Source organism: Podarcis liolepis (genome assembly GCF_965112155.1).
Source record: "Podarcis liolepis genome assembly, chromosome: 4".
Taxonomy (NCBI): Eukaryota; Metazoa; Chordata; class Lepidosauria; order Squamata; family Lacertidae; genus Podarcis; species Podarcis liolepis.
The window spans coordinates 90,178,516-90,191,731 of NC_139558.1; the positions used below are offsets into that span (position 1 = coordinate 90,178,516).

The 13,216-nt window shown below is 44.8% G+C and overlaps 1 protein-coding gene across 11 annotated transcripts in view; it reads right to left on the minus strand.

Annotated features, from left to right (window-relative positions):
- FAT3 (FAT atypical cadherin 3) overlaps positions 1-13,216 on the minus strand; it is a 462,341-nt gene that overhangs the window by 65,770 nt on the left and 383,355 nt on the right. For all 11 annotated transcript variants that reach the window (XM_083499062.1, XM_083499067.1, XM_083499063.1 and 8 more), the window contains 3 exons: positions 11,955-12,108; positions 6,795-7,028; positions 492-881 (listed from right to left, as the gene is read on the minus strand). In XM_083499062.1, coding sequence (XP_083355188.1) covers positions 492-881; positions 6,795-7,028; positions 11,955-12,108 — 778 coding nt within the window. The remainder of the gene's footprint in view (positions 1-491; positions 882-6,794; positions 7,029-11,954; positions 12,109-13,216) is intronic.

Genomic DNA, 13,216 nt, shown 5'->3' on the forward strand with positions numbered 1-13,216 from the left:
GGGGGAGACTCTTGAGAGTCCCATGGACTGCAAGAAGATCAAACCTATCTATTCTGAAGGAAATCAGCCCTGAGTGCTCACTGGAAGGACAGATCCTGAAGCTGAGGCTCCAATACTTTGGCCATCTCATGAGAAGAGAAGACTCCCTGGAAAAGACCCTGATGTTGGGAAAGATGGAGGGTACAAGGAGAAGGGCAGAACAGAGGCCGAGATGGTTGGACAGTGTTCTCGAAGCTACCAGTATGAGTTTGACCAAAGTGCGGGAGGCAGTGGAAGACAGGAGTGCCTGGCTTGCTCTGGTCCATGGGGTCACGAAGAGTCGGACACGACTAAACAACTAAACAACAACAACAACAACAACACCACACACAACACAACCAGTCTTCTGCTGCTCCTGTTATGTCCCCTTTTCCTTTCCTGAACCTTCAGGATAGAAATTTAAACAGTAAAATTTAAATATTTTTTAATGACACTTTCCCTCCCTTACATACCTGTCTTTGAATTGATCCTGAATTTCCCCTTTTCATTCCCAGACCTGATGATGTAGGTGATCTCTGCATTTGTACCAATGTCTTTGCTTGTGGCAAAAACGGAGAGAACTTCAGCATTGGGCGAGGTGTCCTCAGGCACTGAAACAAGGTAGTCTCTCCTCTCAAAGACAGGAGGGTTGTCGTTAATGTCTAGAACCGTAATGGTCACGGTGGCGAACGAGGACAGGGTCTGCACAATGCTCTGGTCTGTGGCTTTGACAGTGACATTATACGATGGCTGGAGTTCTCTATCCAATGGATGCTCCAAGATGATGATTCCCGAGGATTTGTCCACAGAGAAAAAGCCGCCTGAAGAATCTGCTAGGGAATAGACAATCTTTCTGTTCACACCTAAGAAGAAAAGAAGAAGAAATAGAAGGCGCTGTTAATTAAGGAGACCAATGTTGTAACATCTGCCCTGTGAGAAATAAGAGTCCAGAAGGGAGGTAATCATTTCAGCATTTCATGAGACGAGATCCAATTACGCTTGCTCTGGGGCATTTCCAAAAAGGACACAGAGACACTGAAATATGAACAGAGCCCATGATGAACAGAGCAAGATGGTGGTGGGTGAGGGCAAGGTGGCAAACTGGAATTCCCAGAGGCCAAGTGTGATGTTAACATATGAGAGTGCTGGAGGGGAAATAGTTAAACAGGTTACCCAATCAGGATCCAGGGGGGTGGAGTCAGAGGGACTATAAAAGCAGCTCTGGGAGCGGCAAAGGGAGGAGTCCGTCGGGAGGTTGGTTGGAGTGGGAGTGAATTGGGATAGAGTTTGTGGGTAGGTTGAGTTAGTGTAGCGAAATAAGCTGAGTCAGGAACAGTTAGGAGCTAGGAAGACGAGTAAATATCTGAGAGGTGGTTTAGTGAGTGAGAGCAGGGAGCGGAAGTTATAGGTCTGGATAGGCACCCCATGATTGTAATTGACTGAGACTGTTTATGGAACCACACGCTTGTTAAACTGCAATAAATAAACAGAAGTTAATGTTCCAATTTAACCCTGAATGGACTCAGTATTGTACCAGGTAGGGCCTGGGTGGTGGCAGCGAGAACTAAAGTGGTGGCACAGGGATCAATAGACGGTGAAACGTCCGGGGACCCTCTGTGATCGCCACACCAAGTTCCTGCACCACTGAGGCAGCTGAAGGAGCCTCAGGCTGCACGGTGGCATGCAGAGGTACCACCTGGGCAGCCTTACAAGCTCTGTCAGTTGACTTGGCACCCAGTCAGGTGACCCAGGGAGCTAATACAATGCCACCTTTAGGACATGGTCTGTCCCTCAGCTGAAGCAAATTGTTTCCTAGTGTGATAATGTGCCAGACAAGAGGACATGATTGCTCCTCACCCTGCCTCTGCAATGTAACCTTTTGCGCCTAGCTTGAAGTGCCACTCATTAGTTACAGAACAAGACTACTATTTCTTCTTTTTTTTTTTTTGCCTGCTTTAGACTACACAGACTGCCAAGCCAGGGGGCTGACAGCTTGTTCTCTCCTCTGATCCCTGTACCGCTTGGGATACCATTCCCATTGAACTGTGACACAGAGCTGTCTTTGGTCATCCCACCAGAACGTGGTGGGATGACCAAAGTGTGTGCCAAAAAGTGTGTCTGGAGAGGAGGGGTTATGTGTACAAGAATCCTGCCCCAAGAATCCTATGCAAACTGGGCAGGTACGCTGCCCAGGTTGTGCTGGAAGGTCTAAAGAAGACACCTGTGCGTGTTTGACTAAATGTACTGAGAAGCCTCTTTATGATCAGGAACCCTGCTGATGTGCTTAGAAGACTTCACGTAAACATGTGAAGGTTGGGGGTGGCAATGTGTACAGGGGCATTGGGGTGGGGCATGTGTCGCCAACCTCCTACACATTTTTCTTCCCTCCCGTGCTCAGGCAGAACACCTGGAAAGGGCTGGTGCAATAGGCCAATCAGAGCTCTGTGTTGACATCAGGCACTGGAACAGCGTTAACTGCACTTCTTCTAAGTTGCAGTAATCAGGGCTGGTAACACCATTAAGCAAGATGAGAGGGTATCCTTCGGGCAATAGATTTTTGAGCACTGTGGAAGATAGTAAAATTGTCAGTTATTTTGCATATTATTTTCATTCCCATAGGGGATGGGTGGTATTTGGATTTTCTGTCTCAGATATCAGGTTGCCTGACAATGACTATTAAGTCAACGTTCTAATTACCAAACTCGGCAGGAGGAAGAAAGACGAAGAGAATAAACAAAAACCACTGCCCACGTTGTAAGAGGCAAGGGACAAGGTGTGACCAATGAAGCCGCTGAGAGAAAGTGGGAGAAGAAAAATGGGAGAAATAAAGCACAACGTATCACGTTCATATCTATTAAAAGAAACCCATTTTGCAATCTAAGATCTCTACAGATTGTGCTGAACAGGCTAGCAGGACCACCCCGGGGCAACATAGCAACTGTTCACAGTTCAAAATGGCAGCTCCTTTGAGGCACTTCCTGCTCCACTTCCTGTTTCCCATTGCCAGGGAAGCTGCCACTTGGAACTGCTCTTATTTCAAAGTGTCTTGTCTCTGGGTGCCCATCCTTCTCTGTTAACACTCAGGGGTGGAGATGTCTGCTAAACAAGAGAGCCAACCACAGCCACTTCCCGAATTACAGGGAGTCGTACGCTGAAGCTGACTCGAGACCTGAAGGGAAAGTATTGTTGTGATTGCCAAATTTCTTTCCACTGTAGCGGGACAGCTACTTGAAACCTAATTAAACGCCAATGCCAAAGCAAAGCCATATACGTTCCCATGTTGATGTATTTATTTCTACAGCCCAGCAACGGAAACAGCAAACAAAGAACATTGCTGTAAAAGTGACAATGTACTGAAGCTGGTGATTCCTTATCCTCAGAGGCAGTTGCAGAATTGCGGCCCCATTGTTCGAAAGCAGAAACTTAAAAGCTTGACATTAATCAGACACACCAGAGCTACTGATCTTCCTCCCAGGCATATTCTGTTAATTTAAAATTTTGTGTCGGTATTTTATGTCTTTTTGCAGTGACAGGAATGCATGGTAAAAAAAAAATTAAAAAGAAGGGGGGGGGAGATGATCAAAAGCAACGGAAAATTACTTTTGTTTTCTGCCTGATATAGCAGAAGTGCAGCTGCTTCACCAGAGGGATCTGGGGGACTCCGTTTCCTCCAACCATATTCGTAACGAGCAGCCACAAAAACAGAACACGGACTCTCGCTTAAATTGCATTACGAAAGATTAGATCACCCTCTATGGAGGAAGACTTGACAAGAAGAAGAAAAACCACCCTTCTTAATATAACCGAGACAGTATCATAAGCCTAGAAAAAGTCATTAAGCCCAAATGGTATTTAAACAATAATTTTACCATTTATCATCTGCAGGGTCAATACACATAGGATATATTTCCAAACACTCAGAAGTCATTAAAAGTATGTGGCATTTAAATGATGATTTTATTATCTGTCTATTCTGATACACAAAGGATATGTGACCGAGCATTCAGAAGCCATCACAAATGCAAGGCATTTAAATGATGGTTTTATCATCCATCATTACTGTTATTTATTTGTATTGCTAGAATTCCCCATGGCCTGAAGAGAAGGCATTGGTGGGTTTTACGGCACATAAATATGGGGTTACAGATAGCTTGGATTTTTTATTTGTCAGTGAGGATTTGGAAGATTTCGTTTTAGTAACTGTTCGGTATGGAGACATCACATGGGATCCATTTCTCCTGGTCTGAGATGTAATGAGGAGAAACATATAGCATGTCTTATAATGGGTTTGAGATCCTTTGCGATTTGTTGTGTTTTCCTTCCACATGAAGACAGAAACGTTGAGAGTAAGACAGAGAACATCTCTCATAACCAGGTGCAGGGATAAGCAAGAGGAGATGGTTTGCAACACCACTGGTGAGAAAATGCTGGAGCAGAAAGAATTTCTCATCCAGCTATGCAGTTCTGAAGATCATTAAATCTGGATTAGTCAGCCATCAACACCTGTGACCATCCTCTTCCATGCTCAAAATCACAGTGGGCTACTGAGTAAGTTTGTGGGTCCCTTTCCTGCACATCTCTGAGCTACGTTTTCACTGAGGTGATAAACCTATGCCTCGGTTGTACTGCTTCAACAAGGAAGGGGAACTGAACAACTGGATGCTTCTCTGTATATAACAAATTATAGAGCTGAGCCAAATATTCTCAGAATAGTTTTTTTCTGAAAGGGAACCCCCCCCCCCGATATTTTCCCCTTTCCTTAGTTCCCCAGAAAAAGGCCATTCTACAGAGTTTTTGCCAAATATTTCCCACAGTGGTGTGCCTCATCATCCCCAAGAAACTCTTGTACAATTTCTTTCCCCTGACACAGAGAAATATGGTGAAATTGTTCCTCCAGTTTCGTTGCCCAGAGATAGGCTGGAGACTTTTGAGAGGCCATTCTGGTAGGAGCTGATAGGAGTATAGTTCAAAACATCTCAAGGGCATTGGCTTGTGAAGGCTGGCACAAACTACCATGGTTTTGTGTGATGTTTGAAAGTAACAGATGTCTTAAGGTTACTTCATAGACTCCCCCCCCCCCAGCCTTTGACACAGAGAAAAGGTATGAGGAGCATGTCTGTGAAGCATTTAATTAGTTTACCTGGTTGTGGCTACTTGGATTACCACCAGCTGCCTGAATTATGTAGTTCTGATGAGACAAACTATCTTCTAATTATACACAGGGGTGTTAGGGAGGTCATTCTCCCCAGGATTTCCCTACTTCAGGGTTTTAAAAATCCCGAAAGACAAAAAAGAGAGAACCAATCTCAGGATATTGAAGAAAGAGTAATGCGCTTTTTTAAAAAAATAAAAGAAGAGAGTGCCCAACACAATTCAGCGAGAACAGGCAAGATATGGAGACAACACTGTTATTGACAATGGAATTTCTGTGTGAATGATAGTAATGAGAGTTTATATAAATATGTTACTTTTGAGATTGTATTTGGAGATTTTCATATGTTTTAAGTACAGCTTATTAATTGTTGTACCATTTCTTGCAGAACACCCCCCCCCCGGAAGGCCTGTTCTCATTAGTCACTAATAAAAACATGAATTACTCTTTCTGCAGCATCTTGAGATTGGATTTTTTTTTATCTCTTTCACAGGATGCTTCCCATCCCCCCCCCCCCCGTGCATCGTAAAAACTTTACTAACTTTCCTCAAACTAATAATTAGAAGCTGCCCTCTTGACTCTGCCCCCTCCCCACTCTTCTGTAACAGAAATAAACTTTTAAAGTGCACCATAAAACCAAGTGCAGGGCATGTTTGCAAACGGCAAGTGTGTATGATGGCTTCATGTCTTCAGTATGGAAAGATTTATAGCCGTATTAGCAGAGTGCTGAATCAAGAGATCTCCCTTTTAATATCCACATATCAATACTGTCATGTTTCATTACTAGCATTTTGCGTTACTAGCATTTGACCCTAATAGCTAATCAGTATGGAGAATTGAAGGTCTGCAGGATGAAAATTATAGAATGAAAGCTTCAAGTGATGTCTCTACTAGTAATCATTACCATAAAAGCTGCTGACTCCAAGCTTTCTTCTGAACTGCCGTAATCGCTTATTTCGGACATCAAGTGCCCTGGCTTACGGCATCACAAAAGTAGAGAACTGTAGATGCAATAAAATTTTGCAAAGGAATTTTACACTTGCATTTCCAAGCGCTAAAAATGTCTGAACCCGAGATCTAAACGCCAACATTTAACCTGAAATTCCAAGTTCAAAGACTCCCTTACTGTTATTCTGAAAGTTTGGATTTCAAAATACGAATCCCAAGTTTTGAATAATTCATATTGAAAAATCAAAACTTTGGTACTCAGAAGTCATCGTGCAAGTTAAGATTTGAGAAGAAGAACATTGTGTTTACAAGGAATTCAAAGGCTGTATGCTGCATTCCATATTGGTTTTAACACAAACTGTAGCTCAGTGGTACAGCACATGTTCCTCATGAGGAAGGTCTCAGGTTGAATTACCAGTATCTCTGGATAGGGCTGGCAATGTCCCTAGTATGATACCCTGGAGAGCTGCTGGCAGTCTGTGTAGACAATATTGAGCTACATGGACCAATGGTCCAACTAAGACACTTTCTTATCTTCCGATGTTACTAGTGTTCCGATGTTACTAGCGTAAGAAAGCAGAAAGTAGAAGAATGTAGGCAAAGAACAGAGATTTGCAAGCTCTGCCAACCTACAAAATATTTGTGGTTTGCGTCCATTGCAGTCTTATTGACTTACCTACATCAGGATCGTTGGCTTGGACTCTCGTCAGCAAAGCTTTAGTGGCCGTGTTCTCATAGACACATGCGGTGTAATGGTCAGAAGAAAACGCTGGTGGGTTATCATTAACATCTTCCAGGATGAGATGGATTTCGGACTGACAAAACCTTCCTCCTCCGTCCGTTGCCCTTGCGATCAGGTTGTACACAGGGATCTTCTCGCGGTCTAATGGGGCTAAGGTTTTGAGTTCCCCTAAAATCAATTGATTGGAAAATGGGGGGAGAAATGAAACCAGAGTCAACATCATACTTGCCATTTGTTGTTACTGTTACTATTGCTTTGTTGCTGCAATGCAATTTCACTTTCAAAATGGTTCACCAGTATGAGCCAGTATGGTGTGAGAGCCAGTGTGGTGTAGTGGTTAAGAGCGGTAGTCTCGTTATCAGGGGAACCGGGTTCGTTTCTCCGCTCCTCCACATGCAGCAGCTGGGTGACCTTGGGCCAGTCACACTTCTTTGAAGTCTCTCAGCCCCACTCACCTCAAAGGGTGTTTGTTGTGGGGGAGGAAGGGAAAGGAGAATGTTAGCCGCTTTGAGACTCCTGAAAGGGAGTGAAAGGCGGGATATCAAATCCAAACTCTTCACGACCTAAGAACTGAGCAAAAGGAATATCACAGAAAGGAACTGCCCAAGCTCCTCTTTCCCTTTGCATCTTGCTCAGGTGCTTCCACCCAAATTCAGGCAATTCCAGCTTCCCACACTGCAGTCTACTATGCCCCAGCACACACTGTGCAACAGGCCCCCAGGCCTCCATTGATATCTTTATGGGGTATGGGAAAGCTCTCTTGATATCTTTATGGGATATGGGAAAGCTCTCTTGCCCAAGCTACCTTCCACTTGCAATTCTCAGGAGGATACGTATTTTTGAACGTTTGCTTGTCTCAAGGACATAGTAAAATGATTCTATAAAAGGATGTGCCCAAGATCATTATCAGTTGAAGCAATCATGCTTTGTTCTTCAAATAGTTAATGCAAAGCCATTGATTTTAGTTGAAGCAAACCACCGGATTTTTCTCTTCCTTCTTTGGTTCTTACGCAATGAACAAATTTTGCATTCAACAACTTTTGACTTAACAAATAGGACGGGTAGTGGCATGCCAAGGTTTTGACAACTCATGGGTTTTGCAATCAAAAGAAATGCAGAATCAGACCAAAGGCCTGTATCGAGTGCAGCTTCCTGCTTCACCAAGTGACCAACCAGTTGTCTCTTGGGTAGTCCACAAGCAAGACATGGGGGCATTAGTCCTCTTCTCGTTCCCCCACTCCCTGCCAACTGGTATTCAGAGGTCTACTACAACTCATGCAGCATGTAGACATGATAGCTGGGGTAGCCAATGACAGACGTGTTCGCGCAACACTTTCTACCACATTGCCAGGGCCAAGGTGTGTTTGTTGGATTCAGACCTATACTTGGATGCTGTGTTCTTCATTCCAGGGACCCTGAAGCCAGTTGCTGGAATTGCAGCTTGAAACAGAAGCTGGAGAACACTAGGTAAAGTCTACTGTTATGCTGATCAGGCAAGGAAGGAAGAACAGGCTTCTGGTATTAGGTCTGTCCAATCCAAAGCATCCATAATGCCTACCAATCACATGGACTGCTGTTGCTCTGAAGAGAGCTGTGTGCACGCTGTCCTATGTTGTACTCTGCCTTCCCAGCCACAGTGGGTGCTTCTTGGTGACCTGTTTATTGAGCACTCATCCTGATTTGCTTGCAGGGAGATTAGACGATGTTGGCTACTTAATCAACAATGGTTCCAATTTGTTTGCATGGAGATTAGATGGTGTCGTATTAAATCAAGTGTTATGCAGTACATTCTAGCACATTTATTGCTAAAACTCTTATCTTTGGGGGTAGTGGATTTGTTGTACAAGACCTCTCAACAATAATTGCACAGCCTGAACCTGTCAGCAAAGTGACTAAGTCCCACACCAAGATGGCGACAGTCTGGAAGTGCCTGTACATCCTTCAATTTCGGTGTTATACTCACAAAATGTACTGCCTTTTTCTTTTTTTTGAAAGCACAAACTCCTTGCACCTGCTGATGGGATAATTAATTAACCATGGAGGTCTCTGTGCTTTTAAAGTGGCATCACAGCTTCTTTACTATCACAGCACATAACCCTTGCCTTCCTCGTGTCTTTCTCACTGCATGGGATATGGCAAAGCACCAAACTTACTGGAGCTTTCTGCTTTCAGTATCTGTGCTATGTTAAAATTAGCCAGCAACTCCATCTGATTGCAACTTCATTGAACATAAGCAGATATTCTTCCTGATCCATGAGAAAAGCAATGCTTTCTGCTGCATGCCAGCACCTAGCAACTGTGGGTAGCTGCTGGCATTGCTTTGGCTCTCCCACTGTGCCCATGCCTTGGTCTGAGAAGCTGCTGGTCATTACGATTTTCCCAGCATGCCCTGAAGCTCCCAGTGTAGCACAGGAAATTGAAATGGAGGGCAGTTTCCCAGACCCAAACCTTTCAATTAGGTAAGCCTGTGGTTTGGGAGAGACACACTATGGAGGGGGCCATATTGTCACTTGGTGTCAATTGGAGAAACTAACTTTGGAGGTGGGGGCTCAAATCTGGAGCCAAGCTTGGCCTCTTTCTAGGCCCAACAGAACCTTTCACTAATTGAGGAAGCTACTGCGACACACCAGTGTGTCTGCACAGCCCCAACCCTGCTGCCACCTTGCTCCTCCCAGTAAGCACCAGAGGCTCAGCTGCTGGGAGGCTATTGCTGCAGTTCCTGCCCCACTAGGAGAGCCATTCCTGGGATGAGCCAATAGCCCGATTCATCATAAGGCAGCTTCTTATGTTCCCTCCCACCCACCACGGTTAGGATCTGTCTGACACTTAAGGATGGATGGATCTGTCAATTTATGTTTTCTCGTTTTCCCCATCTTAAGTTGCGTTCTCCACATTTCCACATCTGTTTGAATTAAGAAAAAAAAGTCCGCATGAAAATTAATAAGGATTTTAGTGTATATTTCTCCTAATACATACACTTTTTTCTATGCAATTTCCCCTAGTATGTACATTTTTTGCAAACCAATTTTCCTCGCTGCAATGCATTTTTATGTTACATTCACCAGTACATTCATTTTTAAAAAAATAAGTGCACTTTGTACATGTCACCTGGCTGCAGTATCACATTGCAACATTTGGATAAGTTCGAGTTTTGAAGGCTGTTTGTGCTTCAGCCTGTGTATTCTTTTTTGGGAAAGTGTGAATCATGTAGGTTTCCTTTGAGTGCAAACTGTACTGAATTTCTCTGCATTCCCTGTTATCAGGTCCTCAGCCGGCCTTGCGGATAGGCTGTGTGGGGCAGCAGCAGTGGGAGCAGTGGTTCCTTTCTTCTCCCCTGCCCTTGGGAGAGGAAAAAGGAAGGTCTCACATCCATGCCTCACACAAACCTCTCATCCGCAGCCCTTATGGCTGTCTCTTCAAAGCAGGAGGTCCTTGCCTGCTTACACAAATCCCCCCTGAGCAAGCAAATGCAGCAGCTGCCTCAGCAAATGAGAAGCTCCAGCTTCATCAAAAGACAGCAGCAGGTTGGGTTGGTGTGTGGGAGATTTTCGTAGAGCAATAGAAAGTGTTAACGGCTCCTTCACCTTCCTTGTCTGAAGCCAGGCATAGGAGGTCTCTGTGGCCTCCGTATAGGGTTCTGACTGCTGCTACTGTGCATCTGGATATCTGTGTTCATTCGCCATATTTGGAGGCATAATATTGGTTGCTGGGGAGGAACAACTGGAGAGGGCTACTGCCCTTATGTTCTGTTGCACATGGGCTTCCTAGAGGCATCTGGTTGGTCACTATGGGGAAAAGGATGCTGGGCTGGTTGTTTTTTATTGTCTCGTGACAGGCTTACATGATATCGATCTGCAGGGAAACAGACTACTCAGATCTAGGTAAAAAAAATCAAGGAGTTGATGATAGCTCTACTCCATCCCTAGGAATATCTAGCTTTTCAAGCATCAGTTACTCAGCACAATAAGCTGTAAGCTACCTTGCCTCTGTACTGTTTACTCTGTCTTTTCAATGGGGAGTGAGCTGTTATTTTTCCTGTTCCCATTGTTCCCTCTAACGCAGAGCTTCCTAAACTTTTCATGCTGGTGGCACGCTTTTTAGACATGCATCATTTCATGACACAGTACAGTGGTGCCTCGCAAGACGAAAAGAATCCGTTCTGTGATTCTCTTCGTCTAGCGGTTTTTTCTTCTTGCGAAGCAAGCCCATTGACGGATTAGCGGATTAGCGCTATTAGCGGCTATTAGCGGCTTATCTGCTGATCGGATCAGCTGATAAGCAGCTTAGCGGCTTAGAAAAAGGGGGGAAGGGAAAAAAACCGGCAGGAACTCGCAATACATTGTCGTCTTGCGAAGCAAGCCCATAGGAGATTCGTTTTGCGAAGCACCTCCAAAATGGAAAACCCTTTTGTCTAGCGGGTTTTCCGTCTTGCGAGGCATTCGTCTTGCGGGGCACCACTGTAATTCAGTTTTACTAGCAAACCAGAGTTTAAACTAACCCTTTTCCAGCCCCAGGAAGAGCACGGGGAGTGTTCGCACGACACACAGTTTGGAAAGCTCTGCTCTAATGGTCACCCCCGTTTTCCTTCTACTTAACAAGTCCGCTTACCTTGAGGGTGGGCGGTTTTGAGGCCTTGCAGCAATCTGGCGAGGGGGACAGGGGTCTGGCTGTCTGCCTACCGGTGACTGGCCAGTCTGGTGGGCTTTTGGGTGGGCCTCCTCCTAGGGGAGGGCTCGGCTGGCCAATCAGACCAGTTGGGCCTTCCCCCCCGGGGGGGGGGAATAAATTGCAGCTCGACCCAGCAGTACTTCCTTCTGCTTCTCTTTGCCAGACATTTAACAAAGGGATACTGCCTTACCTTTCAAAGCAGCATCAGTCCTAACAATTTTCTTCTGCTCCTTCTTCAAGAAAGACAGACGTAACCACACCCTCTTCCAGAACAATTTAAACAACTTCTTTTATGAGAATCTGCAGCGCACATTTCTATGGCTCAGCAGTAACCTAGCATTAAACTCCTCAGCGTGACATGCAGACCATACAGAGAGAGCCATCACTCCAACATTAAACCAGCAGTGAAGACTATTTTCATCTTACCACTTTCTGGTTCCAAGAAAAACTTGTTGTTCCCAGGGCCGTACAGCGAGTAACGAATTTCCCCGTTGGATCCGATGTCCGCGTCTTTGGCGCCCATTTTAAGGATGACTCTGTTGGGTGGAATGTCCTCGGGAAACAATGCCATATATGTGACCTGAGGACCAAAACCCAAAACGACAGGATGTGATTGCTGTTGTGAATGAAACTGTATGTATGGCTTTAGAAAAGAGATGGCTTTTGCGCAATGAGGGGCCATAGCTCAGCAGCACAGTATCTGCTTTACACACTGAAGGTTCCAGATTCAATTCCCGGCATCTCCAGGTAGGACTGGGAATGTCCCCTGCCGGAGACGCCAGGGACCTGCTGCCAGCCCGTGTAAACGATACTGAGCTAGGTGGGCCAATGACAGCTTCACATTTCCAATTTCTCATTATCTCATGGACATCTCAGCATTGGACTTGCAAAAACAAAAAACAAAAAACAAACAAAAAAACCCAAGGTACAGAAAATACAAACCCAAGCTTTCCAGTATAAATTAAGTGGATACTCAGGGATGATAGAAGACCACCTTGGCTGTGAGTCCTAGAAGACCTATCCCCTGTTTTGCAGGCTTTTTTTCACTTGGCCTGGGAGGGTGGGGCCTGGACTGACTCCAGCTACAAAAGTAGAGGCTACTAAACAGGCTCTTGGGTTGGTATTGTTGAGGGTTTTTCGTTGGTGAGGGGGCATACTAATTTGTGTACAGTTGTACCTTGGTTCTCAAATTTAATCCATTCCGGGATTCTGTTCAACTTCCAAAACGGTTTGAAAACCAAGGCATGGCTTCCGATTGGCTGCAGGAGCTTCCTGCACCCAATCAGAAGCTGCAGAAGTCGTGTCGGATGTTCGGCTTCTGAAAAACGTTCGCAAACCGGAACACTCACTTCTGGGATTTTGGCATTCAGGAGCCGATTTGTTCGGGATCCAAGCCGTTCAATTACCAAGGTACCACTTTATCTTTATTTTCAGATTTTACGATTTATATGGAAATTGTTCAATATGGTCGAACTTTTTGGCATGCTTTATTTATCGTTTATGACTACTTTTGCTACATTTGTAATTATGTAAATGCTGTCATGTTGTAAGCCGCCTTGAGCTTGGTTTTAGCTCTGGAAAGGTGACATACAAATAAAATGATGTATGTCTGAGTTGTAGTCAACATATGGAGAAGCACCTATATACATCCCTGGTCTTTGTGATGCTCCTTATCTGGTATGATTTTG